We start from the raw sequence: 20264 nt of genomic DNA, 5'->3' as shown, positions 1-20264 counted from the left end.
TTTTATCTGCCTGTTAAGTTTTATGGCCTATCTCTTAGATTGCCAAGATCTTTTTGTATTCTCAGTTCTGATAAAAAACACTTAGAGCCTACTATATGCTTAGAATACTATCCTTGAGGAGTTTATAGTCTGGTGTGAGAAAGAGAAATGAATGACCAGGTAATTCCAATATAATGGTTTAAATGATAATCTGAGTCTTAAAGGGGAAGAATGGATTCAAACCACCAAACACAGAGCAAAGATTCAAAGGCAAGAAATAGAATGGACCACGTAAGATTCTTCAGACAACACAGTCATAGGGCAAACCTCAAATTGACAAGCATGCCATAAATGCCTGCAGTCAAATAAGTATTAAGAATGTGGACTGGGCCAGCGGGGAGGACAGACACCTTCGACAAGTGTTCTGGTCAGTCAGCTTCCAGCCAGCCCTGTCCCCCACCCCACTCCAAGCTCTCAATTAACTAACCACCTCTCTGTGGGTCTAGTCATTCCCCAGTTATAAATCCCCCTAACTTTACCATTCTTTCCACAGAATTTTATCTACAAGGACATCGGGATTTCATTAAATGCCTTGTTGAAATTCAGCTATCTCATAACTCAGCGAACACTACTGACTTCTAGAAAACTCATAAACATAATAGAAATGTAAAATATTAAAGTAACAGTTGGAAAAAAGGTGAAATTAAAAAAAAATCATATGGGCGCAATTGCAATAATCCTGGAATGAAAAATCACAAAATATTCATGTTACACATCAAATTGTTTCAAAAAGAAGTTTGCCCCAAGAGGCAAAGTGAGGGCTCAGGCTCCAGCATGACTGTGCCCCGTGGAGACCACCATCCGCCATCTATGGCTGCAGACACACCTTTTCTCTTAACTCAGACTCTGCAGAAGTCCAAGTTCAAGAAGGAGGGCAGGCATCTTTATAAAGCAGCGGGGAAACCCCAGGGAGTCGGGGTCCTCAACCTTTGTGGCCTCATCTCTACTTTCAATTCCTAAAAACCATATCCCATTACAATTTACTAACAAGAAGACCACACTACCATGGTCTGGTTTCCAGGTACCAATTCCCTATCCTTCTTACTCACTGCTGCCTGAGGACAAGACTACATTAAAAAGGGATATCATTTGTTTGGAAAGGAGTTAAAATCATGGCTGCGAGATCTGCTCTTTAAAACGTAATTAAAAACAGAAAGAAAGGTCTAGGCCTGTGGTCGGCAAACCGAGGCTCGCGAGCCACATGCGGCTCTTTGGCCCCTTGTGTGACTCTTCCACAAAATACCACGTGCGGGCGCGCATGTCCAGTAAGATTGAAACTTCGTGGCATGTGCGCAGAAGTCAATATTTTGTGGAAGAGCCGGTATTTAGACTCTAGGCCATTGAGAATAATTTTCAGAGGAACCTGTTAGCTGAAAGATATTGTAGGCAGAGTGAATAGTCTGTGGGACTCAAGAGCTGGGCACCCAGACTCATTAGCTTCCTCTAGGACTTTGAGGAAGGATGGATGACATCATAAAGAAGTCAGGGGCTAACGGCACTGTCCCAAAAAAGGGGGGCCTGGGGTACATGCTCAGGAAGGGCTCCTTTGGACTTCTTGGCCTATATTGCCCATGGAGTTCAGTATGGTTCCGTAAACATTTATTGTGCATACATTAGGTACTTTAGGAGATAAAGACATCCAGAGCTAAGAAATAAAAATCACCTGCAATTAAAGTGCTTAAAACTAATGGGAGATAAAGACAACTACAAAAATTGCAAAACGCTTAGTGACTTAAAATTGTTAGTGAGAAAAGCTGACGTGTTGAGTATGTACCATGAACTATAGAATATTATATTCTCATTATTCAATGCTATGAACAATTACGCTTATTGAATACTATTCTAAGTACTTCAACATGCATCAACTCATGTAATGAAGTAGGCACTATCATTATTCCCATTTTACAGATTAGGAAACAGATAAGTTACTTGCCCAAGGTCACACAGAAATGGTAGTTTAAAAAACCCAAAACAGCCCTCACCGGTTTGGCTCAGTGCACAGAGCGTCGGCCTGCAGACTGAAGGGTCCCAGGTTCGATTCTGGTTAAGGGCATGTACCTTGGTTGTGGGCACATTCCTAGTGGGGGGTGTGCAGGAGGCAGCTGATTGATGTTACTCTCTCTCATCGATGTTTCTCACTCTCTATCCCTCTCCCTTCCTCTCTGTAAAAAATCAATAAAAAACAAAACCCAAAATAATGACAAAAATGAATGCAATGGGCACTTATCTTCTATTTCAAGAAGTTAAAAAAGGGTTTTCAGGAGGGAACACAATTTAAGAAGGGCCCTGAAGGCTGTCCAGAGGTGCCTGACTAGGAGAGCAAAGGGCAAATGTTTAGGGGGAGTTAAGGGGGGAGGAGACAAAAAAGGAGCTGCTAATAGGTTCTCTGGACTAAATGTGTCAACAGAGGAGCAGCAGGAAATGACCCATAAGCCAGGAAATTATCAAATGACATTCACTGAGGCACTTTCTCCAAAATGCCGCTTAGAAAATATATTCTCTGTTGTGCGGCAAGACCCAAATAGGCGTCCTAAAGCAGAGTTTCTTAAAAGCATCTGAATCACCGGGAGGGCTTGTTAAATTCCAGTCTGCTGCTGAACCTCACCCCCAAAGTTTCTGATTTAGGTGGTCTGGGGCAGCGGCTGAGAATCTGCATCTCCAACACGCTCACAGGTGCTGCTGCTGCTGCTGCTGAGCCACAGCCACGTCTGAAAACCAGTGTCCTCAGGTGCTGGTTCTTAGCCAGATGTTATCAAAGCCACACATGCCTGGATCCCTCTGGCAGATTCTGATTCAGTTGGTTTCCAGGAGGGCACAGACATTTGTAGTCTGAAGAAGCAACAGGTGCCCTGGCTGGTTTGGCTCAGTGGATAGAGCGTTGGCCTGCGGACAAAAGGGTCCTGGATTCGATTCCGATCAAGGGCACGTTCCTCGGTTACAGGCTCCTGCCCGGCCTGGGCCCTGGTTGGGACACATGCAGGAGGCAACGGGTTGATGTGTTTCTCTCACATCGATGTTTTCTCTCTGTCTTTCCCTCTCTATCCCACTCTCTCTCAAAATCAATGGGAAAATATCCTCGGGTGAGGATAAAGAAAAAAAAGAAGCAACAGGTAATTCTGCTATGTACCCCAGCTGAGAATCACCCTCCCAAGATCCAACTCTCCCAGGGTTTGTAGGGTTTATGTGTGGGTAGGTAGAGCTGCAGTTCCAAGTAGAGCATAGCTCATTCTAGCCTAGTACCTCACCATAATGAAGAACTGGAGAATTCACCACACCCCATTTTCTCCTACAAGAAAAACACTAAACCCCTGACCAGGTAGTTCAGTTGGTTAGAGCATCATCCCGATATGCCAAGATTGTGGGTTCGATCCCTGGTCAGGGCACATATGCATATGTGGAACAACAAATCAATGTTTCTCTCTCTCTTACTCTCTCTTTTCCTCTCTCTCTCTCAAATCAATTTAAAAATAAATAAAATAAAAACACCAAATGAGAGGAAGTCACCAAGAATTCAAAAGAATGAATAGGTGCCCCTGGCAGGGAGGCCTTCAACGTGGCTCTCTATGCACAGGTTCTAGCAGTGAATCAGAAAGACCAGGCTCTGCTCTCAGGAAGTTCCCATTTAAGTGGCGACCACAGAACACCCTCTCCTCAGTGCCCAGAGTAAGGGGGTCTCTAGGCGAAACAGGAGGTTGGAGTCAATACTTTAACTGAAGCAGCTGCAGTGATTAACAAGGACATATTGCCTTCCTGTCTAGCATAGTGGTGTCTCAGCCCAGGAAGTACATTATATTCATCTGGAAAGCTTAGAAAAACACTTATGTCAGGGGACACTTGACCACATCTCTGGGGTGTGCCTGGTTTTAAAGTGACCCAGGTGATTCTGGTGCGCAACTGGGGTTGATAGCCACTGTTTCACCAAAGGGTTTCACCACCAGGATTTCACAACCCGGAGAAGTGCTGTTTTGTGTCCTGCCCTACCAAGTGCTTCAAAGTCTAGACCAACTACTTATTTCTGTTTTTATGAGTGCCTGTTGTCTGCAGGGCACAAAAAAACCTCTTTGATGGGGTTCCTCAGGCTGAGGTTTAGCAACCTTCTCCTCTAGAAGAGGATTTTTCTACTTACAATTTCAATTTTGATTGGTTTGGGTTTCTTTCTATCTTTCTTGGGAAGCCAAGTGTTCCAATAAAAGAATCAAGCCCCTCCTTTGATGGTGCCATCTTATTTTTCATAAACTAGATGATTTTTTGCAAATTCTTATTAATTGGAGTTTTCCCCAGCCCTCCTTGTTTGGAGAATCTTTAGATTTTCCTATCAGTGCAATCATTTTAGTCACCCAAGTATGTGTGACTGATTCGGAACATCCAATTTGATTTCATCTCTTAAATTAACATCTTCTTTAGAGCAAAGCTATTTTTAGCCTTCAAACGATTGGCTTACTGGCTGAATTCACTTGGAAGGATACTACCTCCCACTCTGCTATGTCCTAGTTATTTCAGTGAAGAAGTAATTCCCCAGTTTGGAATTCAAGGACCAATAAAATGTCAAAATAACGTGGCAGATTGGAATAAGCTGCCACCTTTTTATTTGGTAAAGTAGGGATGTTAAAAACCTATCTAATAGCCAGTTAGCCTGGAGGTCAAATCACCCCTGGTATTGCCAACAACAATCAAGGCTTAACTACAACAAGACTGCGCACAAAGACCACTAGGGGGTGCACCAAGAAAAGATAAAAAAATGCGGAGACAAAGAAACAGGATGCAAATGTCAGAAATGGAAGATATAGAGCTCAAAACCACACTTTTAAGGTCTCTCAAGAACTGTCTAGAAGCTGCTGATAAACTTAGTAAGGCCCTCGAAAAGACTGGTGAGACCGCCGATAAATGTAGTGAGATCCTCAAGAAATCTAATGAGACCCTCGATATTGTGATAAAGAACCAACTAGAAATTAAGCATACACTGACTGAAATAAAGAATATTGTACAGACACCCAACAGCAGACCAGAGGAGCGCAAGAATCAAGTCAAAGATTCGAAATGCGAAGAAGCAAAAAACACCCAACTGGAAAAGCAAAATGAAAAAAGAATCCAAAAATACGAAGATAGTGTAAGGAGCCTCTGGGACAGCTTCAAGCGTACCAACATCAGAATTATAGGGGTGCCAGAAGATGAGAGAGAGCAAGATATTGAAAACCTATTTGAAGAAATAATGACAGAAAACTTTCCCCACCTGGTGAAAGAAATAGACTTACAGGTCCAGGAAGCGCAGAGAAGCCCAAACAAAAGGAATCTAAAGAGGACCACACCAAGACACATCATAATTAAAATGCCAAGAGCAAAAGACAAAGAGAGAATCCTAAAAGCAGCAAGAGAAAGAAACTCAGTTACCTACAAGGGAGTACCCATATGACTGTCAGCTGATTTCTCAACAGAAACTTTGCAGGCCAGAAGGGAATGGCAAGAAATATTCAAAGTGATGAATACCAAGAACCTACAACCAAGATTACTTTATCCAGCAAAGCTATCATTCAGAATTGAAGGTCAGATAAAGAGCTTCACAGATAAGGAAAAGCTAAAGGAGTTCATCACCACCAAACCAAGATTATATGAAATGCTGAAAGGTATTCTTTAAGAAGAGGAAGAAGAAGAAAAAGGTAAAGATACAAATTATGAACAACAAACATGCATCTATCAACAAGTGAATCTAAGAATCAAGTGAACAAATAATCTGGTGATCATAATAGAATCAGGGACATAGAAAGGGAATGGACTGACTATTCTTGGGGGGGGGGGGAAAGGGGTGTGGGAGATGCAGGAAGAGACTGGACAAAAATCATGCACCTATGGATGAGGACAGTGGGTGGGGAGTGAGGGCGGAGGGTGGGGTGGGAACTGGAAGGAGGGGAGTTATGGGGGGGAAAAAGAGGAACAAATGTAATAATCTGAACAATAAAGATTTAAATAAAAAAAAAGTGTGTAAAAAAAAACAACAAACCTATCTATATTCATTTCATGAAGGGCTATCCTTCACACCAAAAAATAATAATCCATAGTGTCATCATAAAGAACAATTCTTTAAAGAAAATTGGCTTTAAGAAAAATTCGCTATCGTGTCATTTTGTTAAAGTTTTATTGAGAAAATGTCACCAGGGACCAGCTTTGGAGAAGCTGAGAAAAGCTTCCTGGGATTGATCTGTTTGCATAGCATGACCACCCACAGCAGAGATCTCCTAGGAAGAAACCGACTTTGCCGAGTGGCTCAGGACAATGTCTGTGTAAAGAAGCACAGTGGCCCAGTCACTTCCCTCTAGTCACCTCAGAGGCGTTGAGTTCTTGGTTCTTTGGTGAGTTGCAGATTTCAGTGTTACATCTATAACCTGAACAGTGATGCTAAATGAACTGGATTTCAAAACCGCCACACCCTAACCAACCAGAATAGGGCGCTAACATCAACCTGGCTGGAAGGGGATTTCAAAGCTGTATACGCCTTGAGCAGGGACTGTCCTATTTCACAAACCCTGCTTTATTATTTAGGGAAGTCTGACTCCTCCCCAGGGGCAGGCCTGAGGGTCATTCATCTTTGATTTTCTAAATTACTCATGTAGGTTTGTTAGAATTTCTTTTCAAAACATCATCATAATCTTAAAAAATACATGTTAATTTAAACAGCTTTGACAAGGGCATTCTGGAAAAAATGTGGATGATATCATTACCACATAATTATGGATACAGCTGAGTTTCACCAGAAGAGCATTTAATTTAGGTTAATTTAACTCTACATAAGTACTCAGCAAAGAGAGAGATTGGAAAATAACAATTAAAAGAGAGAAAGCAGTTTCACCTGGCCTTCTAATCACTGAGCATATTCCCGAAGCACGTTTGTGCTGTCACCTGAGACCAGTGGTTCTCAGCTTTAGGGTGCTCGCTCACCTCCAGATTTCCTGATTCAGGAGCAGGTCCCAAAACAATCACAGGTCTAACAAAATCCCAGGTGATGCTGATGTTGCTGATGAAGGGACCACACTTTAAGAACCATTACCTCAGAGCATCTGAGATCAGCATGCTTCTCAGTGTAAACATCTTGCCGTGCTGAACGTGTGTAATTCTAGTGTTTAATGGTACCTGTTTGTGTAGACCATGGCCCCTAATCAAGGACAACCCTTCATCTAGTGCTCGACCAAAGAGCTCCTGAACATTATACGGTCCCTGACCTTCCCTGCTATGTCACCAATGAAGAGAGCCTGATTGTTTTTGTGCTGAACTGGCCAAAATAAAAGGGGCAAGAGGGAATAAGTGTACAGGCCCAAGGTGACAGCACTGTCTTGACCCCAGCTGAGATGGTTATGAGGGAAGCAAAAGCCGGGTGAACACAACGAAATTCTTCTATTTATAAGCAGCAATCAGTATCCATGAAGGAGGAAGGATCCCCATCAGGACTGAAAAGTCCAACCAAACAGGAAAAAATGGTTTACCGCTATGGAATAAGTCACTTACTGGGGATACTGTGTGAAAGGCAATATTGATTGCATCACTGAGGTGGTCACTGGCCACTGAGGTATAGAAGAAGGGTGTTTATTCTGCCTGATGTTGCACATGCTGTTCCCTTTGCCTCAACTCAATGAATGAATGAATAAATGAATGGATTTCTCCTTCATATATTATAAAGGCTCTGAATTCTCTGGTACCACTAGGCCAAGAAAACTTTGCAGCTGTAATTGTTCTGAAGTTTCTTTTATCCCTCCCTGCCACTCTCTCCCAGAATCTCTACTCTTCTTTTAAAAGTAGGGGGTGAGAAAATAATAAGCAGGTTTCACTTTTTAATGCCAGCTTGCTCTATTTCAAAGAATTGTAGCTCTGGTCAGAGAGTTCTGTAATCAGATCCAACAAAAGTTCTTATCTGAAACGGTTGATAAACTGGTTCTAAAAATAATCACAGATGATAATTTGTACACTATGAATGTTAATGGCCTGTTATGCAATTTCTCAGTAAAAAAAAAAATTATATTTGGGGAGAAAAAGAAACCATAGGAACTACAACAACAACAAAAAACAACTGATTTAATAAATCTTGGCTTCTCCTTATCGAAGGGAAATTCCATTCTTCTACTTAATCCTCTGCCCCTCCCAATAAACTGTAATCCTGACCCCAGGGGCCCTTCCAGTTACAAACATGTAGAATGACCTGCTGGAAGAAACTGGATTCCAACTCTGTCTTGAGAAGCACCCTGAACTGGCAGTGATTGTTTATTTCTTGCCTACTTTTGTCTCTGGGTCTCTGAACCCCTTCATGCCCTGCTTACACAGGTGTGAACCCAAACACACACCCCTCTGGAAACATTCCCTTCTTTCCTTGCCCCCTGCATATTCTCAAAGGCATGTATTTTTAAGCACAAAATTCCTTACCTGCTGCTGAGCAAGGAAGAAGACAAGATTATCTTGTCAACCCCTAAAATAAAAACACAGTTCCTTCAGGGAGCTCACCAGGCACTGTGTGGTTCCAACAGCTTTTACTTCTTGCTTCCACCCACCATCCCATCCTGCCTCTGCCCAGCGCAGGGAGGAAGTCGGGAAATACTTGTAGATAAACACACGACAACCAAAAGACATGATCATAAAATTACTTCTAAGCATACACAGCTTCTGGTTCTTTGTCAGTGAACTGCTCCTAAGGACAAGATCCGGATATCAGAGATTTCCCTATCGTACCTTAGACATTCCTGTTTAGTTTACCTTTTTCCCCACTAAGGACCACACTCACAGGCAATGAGATCCAGTCTGAAACCAACTTGAGAGGAGGGAGATGGCTAGGAAGATTCCTCTAAAGAACTGGGGTTTACCTCTGTTATCTCACTGTAATAAGAGAGAGGCGAGGACTACCTACCTCAGTCCCTTGCCAGCGCTACAGTTTACAGTTCTGGGAGAAACAGACTCTAGGGCTGAAGAGGTTACTGGCACCACTGGACTGCAGACCAACACCTGTAGGAACGATGCTGCAAGGTGCAGCTGATAACTGGCAAATCCAACAATCTGGTTGCACTGGGAATGCCATTTAAGGTGAAGTCTGGCCTCAACATGGAGGCAGGAGTTAAGTCAATTCTGCCAGATGAGCAGTGGAAGACGATGAACCTGAGAGTAAGTGCACCTGACCATGGGACCAGCAACACTGCCTCCGACTCTGGATGTGATGAATATTCATTTCTTTGCTCTTGCTATCAATTTTACCTCCTCCTAGCTGTTTTTTCGTTTTTGTTTTTTCAATGTTGGATTTTTCCTTTCTTAATGGCTTTTCAGGGGGTTTTCATAATGTTTTTCATGTGACCTTCACCCCAATCCTCTGACGGCATTATCTCCTTTTTACAGTGAGGAACCAAGAGGTTTCAAAACAAAGTGATGAACATAATTTTTGCTTCAGCTTGTGAGGGTTTAATTCCTTTAGGAATTACCCTTCTGCCATAAACAACTAGAAAACTGGACAAAATGTACAAAATTGTTTTTAAACATTAGACATGAGCAGTGCAAGACAGTGATCCCCGACAGAAGGAAACAAACAAGGCAAGCCTTTCAATTGCCCCAGACTACTCCCCACAGTAGGGAGAGACCTGAAAGAGTATCACTTTGTTAATGGAGCTAAATTTGCACTAACTAAAGGCTCCTTTTTAGATTGGATCCATCGTAACAAAGCTTAAAAACAAGTCTTAGAAGATTTCTGATCGGAATATCTGAAAACATAATATTATATGATAATACTCCTCAAATTAAGTCACAGGTTTAACACAATACCTATCAAAATCCTAGTTGGTGATTCTTTTTAATATGTATTTTTATTGATTTCAGAGAGGAATGGAGAGGGAGAGATAGAAACATCAATGATGAGAGAGAATCACTGATCAGCTGCCTCCTGCACGCCCCGCATTGGGGATTGAGCCTGCAACCTGGGCATGTTTCCTGACCGGGACTCCTGGTTCATAGGTTGACACTCAACCACTGAGTCCCGCTGGCTGCGCTGGTATTTCTTTTTTTGCAGAAATTGACAAGCTGACCCTAAGATCTGTTTGAAAGTGTAAAGGACCCAGTCATAACAATCTTGAAAAAGAAGAACAAAATTGTAGGACTCACACATCCTGATTTTAAAAGTTACTACAAAGCAATGATAATTAAGATAGTGTGGTCCTGGCAGAAGGAAAGATATACAGATCAATGAAATAGATTTGAGAGTTTAGAATTAAATCCATGTATTTATATGGTCAACTGTTTTTTTGAGCAGGGTGCCAAACCAATTCATTTGGGAAAGGATAAGTCTTTTCAAATATGGTGCTGGGACAAATGGACAGCCACATGCAAAAGGATGAGAAAGGATCTGTACCTGACACCAATACAAAAGTCAACTCAAAATGAACCAAAACCTAAATATTAAGAGATGTAATTATAAAACTCTTAGGAAGAAAACATGGGTACAAGTCTTCGTGACCTTGAATTAGGCAATGGTTCTTAGATATAATATCAAAAGCACAAGCAACAACAGAAAAAATGAACTAGACTATATCCAAATAAAAAACTTTTTTACATCAAAGGACATTTTCAAGAAAGTAAAAAGACAACCTAAAGAATTGGAGAAAATACTGGCAAATTGTATATCTGATAAGGTATTAGTATCCAGAATATATAAGGAACTCTTACAACTCAGGAATAAAAAGACAAATAACCCAATTTAAAAATGGGCAAAGGATCTCAAGTCATTTCTCTAAAGAAGACATACAAATGGCCAATTAGCATCAGAAAAAATACTCAACATTATTAGCCATTAGGGAAATGCAAATCAAAAGCACAGTGAAATACCACTTCACACCCACTAGGATGACTATAATAAAAAAGATGAACAATAATAAGTGATGTTGATGATGTGGAGAAACTTGGAAACCTCATATATGTTGCTGGTGGGAATGTAAAATGGTGCAGTCTGTTTGGAAACAGTTTGGCAACTCCTCAAAAAGTTAAACTTAGAGATGGAATATGGCCCAGCAATTCTACTCCTAGGTAAGTACACAAGAGAATTGAAAATATATGCCCCCCTAAAAAAACTTAAGTATGAATCTTCATAGCAGCATTATTCATAACAGCAAAAAAGGGAAACAACTCCAATGTCTATGAACTGATGAATGGATAAACAAAATGTGGGATATCTATATAATGGAATATTATTCAGCCATAAAAAAGAATACACTGTTGATTCATTCTACAACATGGATGAACCCTGAAAACATTATGATAAGAGAAGGAATCCAGACACAAAAGACCACATGATGTATTATTCCATTTATATGAAATGTCTAGAATAAGTTTTCAAAAATAACTTGCTTAACTAATTTAGTTGACACAGGCAACTAGTTTCAGATGATCTGTGATGAGGGGGGCTGGAATTGGGCAAGACAGGAACATACAGCAAACCTGAAATTACAGATCTGAGACCCCAGTTGCTCATCTGAACAAGTATTTTACCTCTGGGGTGGAGATGTGGGTAAGGGGGTTTTGGGACATCATTTTGTTAAGTTCCAGACACTCAGCCCAACTCACACTATTGTGAGGCCCTTAATTTTGGTCATAGAAATGGGAAGTAGACCAGGAGCCAGAAAAGCTTATTTCACTAACCAGCTGTGTGACCTTGGGCAAGTCACTTTATTGCTATAGTTTCCACTCTACCTATTGATTAAGTGGTCTCTGAACTTTAAAATTCTAAGGCTTGTAGGTCTATGTACTCAGCACCAGGCTTAGAATTAATGAGGGATAAACACCACATGAACCTATCAGTCTATTAACACACCCTGTATTATTCTGACATCTGAGAGGCATGCTAGGAACCATCCGCTTATTTTAGGAGCTCACTGTCCCTGGGAAAGACACTTTTGGCAAAAGCAACAGCTCAGATGATAGTCCCAGTGTTTTGGAGAAAAAAACTAATTTATTGACAACAAAGCCTGTTTTTTTTTTTTCCTTGAAATTTCATAGCTGCAGGCCCAGAAATACAAAGTCCCCAGAAGACTCTAAAAATGTGTTCTCAATTCCCTTTTATCTCCCACCCAGAGCTGAGAGAATAGCACCAACTGTGTCATATTAAACACATCTGCATCTAACGCTGATAAAAGTGCATGACCGAGGGAACAGATACGAATTGTTTTCAATTTGTTCAGATGGCATTGGTTAAATTTAACCTAATTAGACCAAATAATCAAAGCAGGTGTTCATAAGTTGCCAATGTTTTCATTCTCTGTAATTGTTTAAAAGGCTATATTTCCCAGGAACTTAGGTAAAGGAAGTTAATATGTATAAAAATCATTGACCTTATATTTATTCATGTCACACATATATTATTCATGTTCTAGGCCATACAAATACAAGGCATTGCTGAATACTTCTCACAGGTTTTACCGCTTAACCATCATCAACATCTGCACTGGCCTTTGGGAGGGCTTACATGATCTAACCTCCACTGTATACATAGGAGCAGTAATAAATGAGAATCTGTCTTCTAATCTTACACTGATCTACAAAGCACACTGAATAGGCATGTAGACTATTTAGGAATTCTGATTTCACGCGCACAAGATGGTAACTTTTAAGGCAGTTAGAAGGAAAATATTAACAATAAAAAGTTACATTCCAATTAAAACAAAATGTTTATTGCATTTGGCAAAATGATGAGATCTGAACTATAAATACCAACTAACAAAGTAACCACAAAATGCAGTCACCAGCAGCCTGGTGTTGGGAAGTGTTTCGTGCAGTGGCTATAGGTCCACTTTCAAAAGGAAACAGAGCAGGTGCCTGCCCAGGAATGGTCAAGTTTTCTCTTTCTAGTAACTGCTCCAATCCTGGGTACATCTCACATTACTCCAGAGACCCTCAGGATGGGAGAGAGAAACGCAGGCAAGAAAAGTCACCATAAAAGCATGTGTTCTAGAACAGTGGTCTGCGGACCACTGGTGGTCCATGAGTTCCAAAAGGTCGGCGACCGCTGTTCTAGAAGCACTTGTAAAGGGGATCCCTCTCTGAGGCCTGCGGGTCCTGCAGGAGGGGCAGAAGCCTGAGAAGTTATGTCAACGAAGAGGATTCTAGGGCACCCCTCCTGAGATAGTGAGTGGTTTTGACTCTGGGCCCTGATGGGGTTGTGAGGCCACAGTGTAGGTAGCTGGAGAGCTCAGGCTCTGCTATCTTTTTTAATTTGTTACTTGTTTTTATTTTTATTGATTTCAGAGAGGAAGGGGATAGAGAGAGAGAAACATCAATGATGAGAGAGAATCACTGATAGGCTGCTTCCTGCACACCCCCTACTGGGGATCAAACCCGAAACTGGGGCATGTGCCCTGACGGGGAATCCAACCATGACCTCCTAGTTCATAGGTCAATGCTCAACCACTGAGCCACACCGACTGGGATCAAGCTCTGTTATCTTACCACACATGTAACATTAGGCAGTTTTCTCTGTGCCTCAGTTTCCTCATGTCTAAAATGAAGGACCATGCCTGGCTGGGTGGCTCAGTTGGTTAGAGCATCATCCAATACACCAAAAGGTTGCAGGTTCCATCCCTGATGGAGAGAAGTACAGGAGGCAACCAATTGATAGTTGGTTTGGTTCTAAAGTCAATAAACATATCCTTAGGTGAGGATTAAAAAAATAAAAAATAAAATAAAATGAAGGACCACTAGTACCTCCTTCATGAGTGCATGCAAAATGCTTGCATAGTGCTTGGCGTAGAGTTAAGTGCTCAATAAATATTGGTCATTATTATGATCTCTACAAAAAGATGACATATATTTTTCATTTTTTAATTTATTTATCTTTAAAAAGAGAGAGGAAGGGAGAGAAAGAAACATCGATTTGTTGTTCCACTTATTCATGTATTCATTGGTTGCTTTTTGTATGTGCCCTGACTAGGGATGAACCCCACAACCTTGGTGTATCAGGACAATACTCTAATCAACTGAGCTACCCAGCCAGGGACTATGAGAAAGATGATATTGAAAATGTTTCCTGAAAATGAGAATATGATGGGCATTCAATAGACATTTCAGAGAAATAGCCTTTTGAGATAACTTATATGATGTGGAACAGGATGGACAAATCCTTCTCCACCTAAACCATTTCTATGACATTATGTTGATTCTTTACCTCTTTGGGACTAACTAATCCTCTTCAAGATCTGTACTGAAATACATGATACATATATAGTTATAAAAGAAAGAACCAGGTTGCATAAAATTAGTAAAATAGAGACGAGGAAAGCAAAACCCCAACAAACACACCAGGAGAACTTCAACTGAAAGTTAGAAAGTGCAAATAGGTAAGAGGCTTGTTTAAATACTTGGTAAAAGAAAATGTTCAATTCAATTGATATGAAAAACACAAATTTAAGGGGTGTGGACATAAAAGAGAAATAGAAAGTCCATCTCTCAGAATAAGCGGATAAATATTTAGTCAAGACTCAGATAGAATTTCAGTAAACAGATATTTCACTGGAAAATGTCCAACCCGAGAGCAAATAATTTGAGATGGGTTTAAACTGAGAACGAAAGCTCTCTATTCCACGTCCCTGCCCGGGCCTGCAACAGCCGCCGAGGCCTGTGGCAGCAAGGCCTTTTCTTCCTCAGCCCCCAGCTCCAACCGGAGACTATAATTTTCTTTCCAGCAGGAAACTGATATATTCTAACGATGACAGCTGGATTCAGAAGAGGAAAAAGAATACAGGGGACAGAGAGTCCTCGTGGGTTTAAATCACTTTACAACTCAAAACAAACCCCCCAGATTTGGAATTTTTAAAACCTAGTTAATGGCTGAGAAAACCTCAAATGATTGGGAAGTACTAAGATAAAAGTTTGAATTACACGAAACACATCATTATCTTAAGCTTTTCTAATCATCTTCTCTACCTTCCCCTTCACTGTTTTTCTCATTGTTTATGCCCCCGGCCCTTCAACGTGGTTCTAAGATCCGTTAGTGGTAGGAATAGCCTTCCAAGGTCACTTACAAAATAATATTTGAGAGGATCTGTGTTTCCTCCATCCAAAAAAGTTTTCCTGATATTACTTTATTATTGATTATTTTATTACTTTATTTCTTTATTACTTTATTTCTTTGGGAATAATTAATCTCCTTCATATTTAGATACATTTACTGTTGAAATACATGTACACACACGAACAGACTTATATTGCGTAAAATTAGTACAATGAGAAATCAGAGGAATGAACCTCCCAATAAACACACCATTGTAAAACAACTACTTTTAGCAATATGTTGCCTTTAACTTTAGTCTGGTCCTCCCCTCCTCACCCCCCACCTCCCAAACTCCCAATACCGATGACCATAATGCCTGCACATATCTCTTTGATATTCCGAGAAGGAATTTTCTGTTACATTCTTTTTTAGTGACAAGAGGAACTGAGCTTCCTAAGGTTGCTAAGAATCCTATGAGGATGCAGGCATAGAGAGAAATGTCACCTCTTCTATGAAGCCCTTACTGTCCTCCCCAGTAGAAATGACCATTCATTCTTTAGTGCCTCAAATGTATTCGGTACACATTTCCTTTCTGTAATCCCTTACTGCAACTACTTATAAGCCCAAGACATATTCATGTATATCTCCAGATGTAGGTGCTTAACGTGTCTGATGCTAGTTGTCATGTCTTAAAGAAAATAAATGAACAACAACAAAAAATGTTCCTTTTCTAGATCAAAGGGGCAGGAGCAGACAGAATCAACTGGATGCCTGATATTCTCTGCCCGGGATGCTCTGCCTCAGTGTCTTCCTGAGCAAGCAGGCATTTCTTCTTTCCTGAAGATGTTTAAGAATAGGAGAAGAGCCCAGCCGATGTGGCTCAGTGGTTGAGCATTGTTCCATGAACCTAGAGGTCGCCCGTTCGATTCCGGTCAGCGCAAATGCTTGGGTTCAGGCTCATTCGCAGTAGGGCGCATGCAGGAGGCAGCCAATTGATGTTCTCTCTCATCAATGTTTCTATCTTTCTATCTCTCTCCCTTCCACTCTCTAAAAATCAATAAAAAAGTATTTTTTAAAAAAAAGAATAGGAGGAAAACAGTGAATGTGAGGGGTAGAGCACAATTCTGCTAGGCTGCAGGGGATTAGATTAGATGCATGGTCATGATAATGATGAAAATAATAGTAACGGTAGCTAATATTAACTGAACACTTATACTGATGATGCAAAGCACATTCATTTTTGCAAAAATCCTCACTGAAAGATATCTTTTCCATTGATTTTTAGAGAGAGTGGAAGGGATGGAGGGTGTGGGAGAGAGAGAGGGAGAGGGAGAGAGAGAAACATTGATGTCAGAAAGACACATCAATTGGTTGCCTCCCACACTCGCCCCAGCGGTATCAAGCCTGCAATCCAGGTATGTGCCCTTGACCAGGAATGAAGCCTGTAACACTTTGGTGTGTGGGCCAATGCTTTAACCACTGAGAAACACCGGCCAGGGCTGCAAAGCACATTCTTTGGCTTACAAGGTAAACTATAATGCTATGACATTATTCTGAAATCATGTTGAAATCTACACTTTTAAGTAAGTGATCACCTTGCTTGGTAATATACTTAACTATTGTTCAAATGGCCTTTGAAAACAATTTATGAAACACATGAGAATAGTTTTCATTATTTTAAGCTCACAAGTTTATTTTTACCTAAACAGTGCTATCCCTCTTAATCACCATTGTATTTGACATTTGGTTAGTTCTAAAAATCTAATTCATCCTCAAAGGAGGACAGTTTGTTCTACTGTTTTGTGGATGTATTATATGAATACATGCATTCATAGAGATAGACATAGATACATACACATACATCCTGTGGTTTATGAGGGTAATTTCCAAAGGACCAGACAAAAGCAGTACTTGTCCAACAGGAATATAATATGAGGCATATATGTAATTTTGATTTTTCTAGTAGCCACATTTTTAAAAGCAAAAAGAAACAAGTGAAATTAATTTTAATAATACATTTGATTTAATCCAATATATAAAAAAATATCATTCTGACTCATAATCAGTGAAAAACCAATGAGAAATTTAACACTTTTTTTTTCATACTAGGTCTTTGAAATTTGGTGTTTAATTTTATTCTTATGGAACATCTCAATTTGGATCAGCCACATCCCAAATGCTCAGGAGCCACATGTGGCCAGTGTCTGCCATATTGGACAGTGCAGGATAAAGTATTTAGAGCTATGGTGTCATACTAGGATAAGAGTTTGGAGGAAAAGAAGATTCAAAATGGCCAAAGTCATCTTTATGGAGGGGCTAAAGGACAGGCACTTACAGAAGAGAGAGGTTAATTTACAACATTCAAGGGTTAATCCTTCCAGACAAGAAATAATGGTACTACGTCAAGAAAAACTTAGTTCAAATAAACTAATAACTACAGTCAACCACACAACTCTGATAGGATCCCACTGATTGGACTTAGGAATAATAAGCAACTCTTTCATGGCCAAGGCCCTTTAGACACTAAGCAGAGAAGTATTATAAAGCTACATGGAATCTGGAATTGAAATACAAAAATGTTGGAAACCCAAAACAACTTACATCTGGTAACATCTGGTTTATAATCTCTGGACCCCAGTTAGTTCAAGAGTAAAATAAAGCGGACACAACCCTGAGGTGTCTTATAGCTAGGGTGACCTATAATTTATTGTGCAAACCTGGACACTTTCAAGAGTAAAAGGGGGCACTATTAATAATTATGCTGGGACGAGAGGCATAAAGGAGGACTGTTTTACAGCCATAAAACTATATGATCCTATTCTACCAAACGGACACAACAGCTACCCCTGTGCAGGGATGTGGAGCTGATGAAAGTCCAGGCATGTTCTTATTACCTCTGCATGGCCAGGGGGGCTTTGTGGGCTAATATGCATTGATCCGGGTAAGGCGGTTTCGCACCTCCCCCTCAAAGCATTTTTACTTGGTTTGAATTTGGGAGCAGGGTTCCATCTGGACAGAGCTGGACTCTGACAGCCTGAATATATTTACTGAAGACAACAAATCATTGACAGACTAAATTTAACAGAGGAAAGGCCTGGCCTGCTTGTACTCAGAGTCTGACTCTGTAATTGTAGCCTCCTTCAGACAGGCCTAATCAATTAGAAGAGGCTGATTTTAACCAGTTGCAGGCTCATTACCCTGCATTCCAGTTTGTGTTGACGAAAATCAGTTTCAGTCTGTGGCCTGGAACTCATGTACAGCACTTCCTGCGGCCTCTTACATAAACATTTCAAAAAAAATTTTATTTGGAGTTGCCCTTCTCCCTTTTAAGAAAACCACTTTGTGAATCATGATTAAAATAGAACAATTGTATGTGGATCTGGGACCCATACCAGGAAACATATATGACCCAGGAACACGTATAAAGTCAGAGCTTGAGGTAGCGAGGGGTGGATTTGAGACAGTCTCAAATATCCAGGCTCCAACATTAAATGAGTCCAGCTCAGTTATCTCCACAAATGGAACAGAAAGAACTCTTATTGAAAATGATGACCTTTCATCATGGGGGAAGAGTACCTGAGAACTCTCCACTATTTTTTCAACTTATTTGTGAGCCTTACATTATTTTAAAATAAAAGGTTTAAAAAGGGAAAAGAAAAAAAAAATGATGACCTTTCAAAGGAAATGCATGAAATAAGAAAAAGCCAAGGTCTTAGAAACACAGAGGGTATCTGAGTAGATTCCACACTCTTCCCTGAAAGACCAAATAGAAAGTAAACAGCAAACTTCCAACTAAACAAGGACACGTTTCCTTGAGAAGCTTCTATGAGGGAACCATATGACACTATGTTTAATTTCGATGTGTGGTTTAGTCTTAACAAAAGTAGAAGGTGGGGGAGTGTGTGGAAGAGTCACTCAAAACCCCACCTACATTTCAAAGACCTGTAACCATTCCAAAATATGATATAACTATGAATCATACCTGGCTGGTTGCCTTTTGTGGGTTTGTCAAGGCAGCGAGTCAACAGGAAGAGGATATCAATATACACAGCTCTGGTCACCAAACATGGATTTTGCCTAGAAAGGTAAAGAATAGAAAATAAATTGATATTTTTCTCTCCATGAGGCCTAGGTCACAGAAAAGAGAAAAAAAATGGTATTTTTCTACCAGGCATGTCATGAGGCTTAGGGAGTTACAGCAAATGTTAGAAAAGAACAGATAATCACCAATGGTGAGAACACATCAGTAAGTCAAGTGGGAAAAGGAAATCCTAAAGCAGGTGGTGGAGGTCGGACTTAGGCGTGTATAAAACAGGTAATACTTTACGCTCTGGCTACAAGTAAAATAAACTGAAAACAAACAAAAACCAATGCTGTCTCTCAGTTATTTGAAAACAAGATGTGGTGGTGGGGAGGACCATATTCTATTATTTTCTTCTTAATGAACAAATCTAGGGGGAAAACCATTGGTTACGAAGATCACTGGTGTAGCATTTCGGAGAAGAAAAATTGCACTCACATATGACAAACCATATCTACGGACTTAAAGTAACCAGCTGAAAAACAAACACAGGAAAGCATTAACAAACACTGGAGCAGACATCCCTAATACATGGAATATTTTCTTCTCTCAATAAATGGAGCAGTTCATTGTACAAAATGACCCACAGGCTGGAACAAGTAAGTGGACTTGGATGTAGGGATCTAGATACGAAAGGAAGAATGGAGTCTTTCTTTTGAGAATGACACTGCCCTGGCCAGGTAGCTCAGTTGGTTAGAGCATTGTCCCGGTTGTGGGTTCGATCCCTAGTCAGGGCATATACAAGAATCAATCAATGAATGCATAAATAAATGGAACAACAAATCAATGTTTCTCTGTAAAAATAATCAACCAATTAAAAAAAAAAAAAAAGATCGGCACTGAAGGTCCCTGGCTCTGAGCCTCAGTTCATCCTGACCAGGAAAAGGGCCCAAACCTCCTCAGTGTACTAATAATTCGGCACAAGTAGTAAAATCAGTAGGGACAGATCTGGGCTTGAGTCCTGGCTTTGCCATTTATCTCTGTGACCTGAATCAGACTCCTGACCTGTACAATGGGAAACCTAGTCACCTCTGTGAGCTACTGTGAGTATTTGGTGTGGCAGAGCAAACTGGAATGCCCACCTTGGTACCCATGGCAGATGCCCCCTAAGTGTTCATTCCCTGCCCTTCTCTGCTTCTAACAGGAGATTGGGGA

General features: G+C 40.6%; 1 protein-coding gene and 1 pseudogene across 2 annotated transcripts in view; both read right to left on the bottom strand.

Moving 5' to 3' along the window:
* The window catches only part of LOC308525747 (ferritin light chain-like), a 1112779-nt pseudogene that overhangs the window by 264278 nt on the left and 828237 nt on the right, over positions 1-20264 (bottom strand). The gene's annotated exons all lie outside the window — the stretch shown is intronic.
* THADA (THADA armadillo repeat containing) overlaps positions 1-20264 on the bottom strand; it is a 304865-nt gene that overhangs the window by 54240 nt on the left and 230361 nt on the right. The window contains exon 31 of the mRNA XM_081101482.1: positions 19011-19105. Coding sequence (XP_080957608.1) covers positions 19011-19105 — 95 coding nt within the window. The remainder of the gene's footprint in view (positions 1-19010; positions 19106-20264) is intronic.

Source organism: Myotis nattereri, assembly GCF_964212035.1.
Source record: "Myotis nattereri genome assembly, chromosome: 10".
Classification (NCBI taxonomy): Eukaryota; Metazoa; Chordata; class Mammalia; order Chiroptera; family Vespertilionidae; genus Myotis; species Myotis nattereri.
The sequence above is the reverse complement of the archived record's forward strand: the minus strand, read 5'-3'. Positions and strand labels throughout refer to the sequence as shown.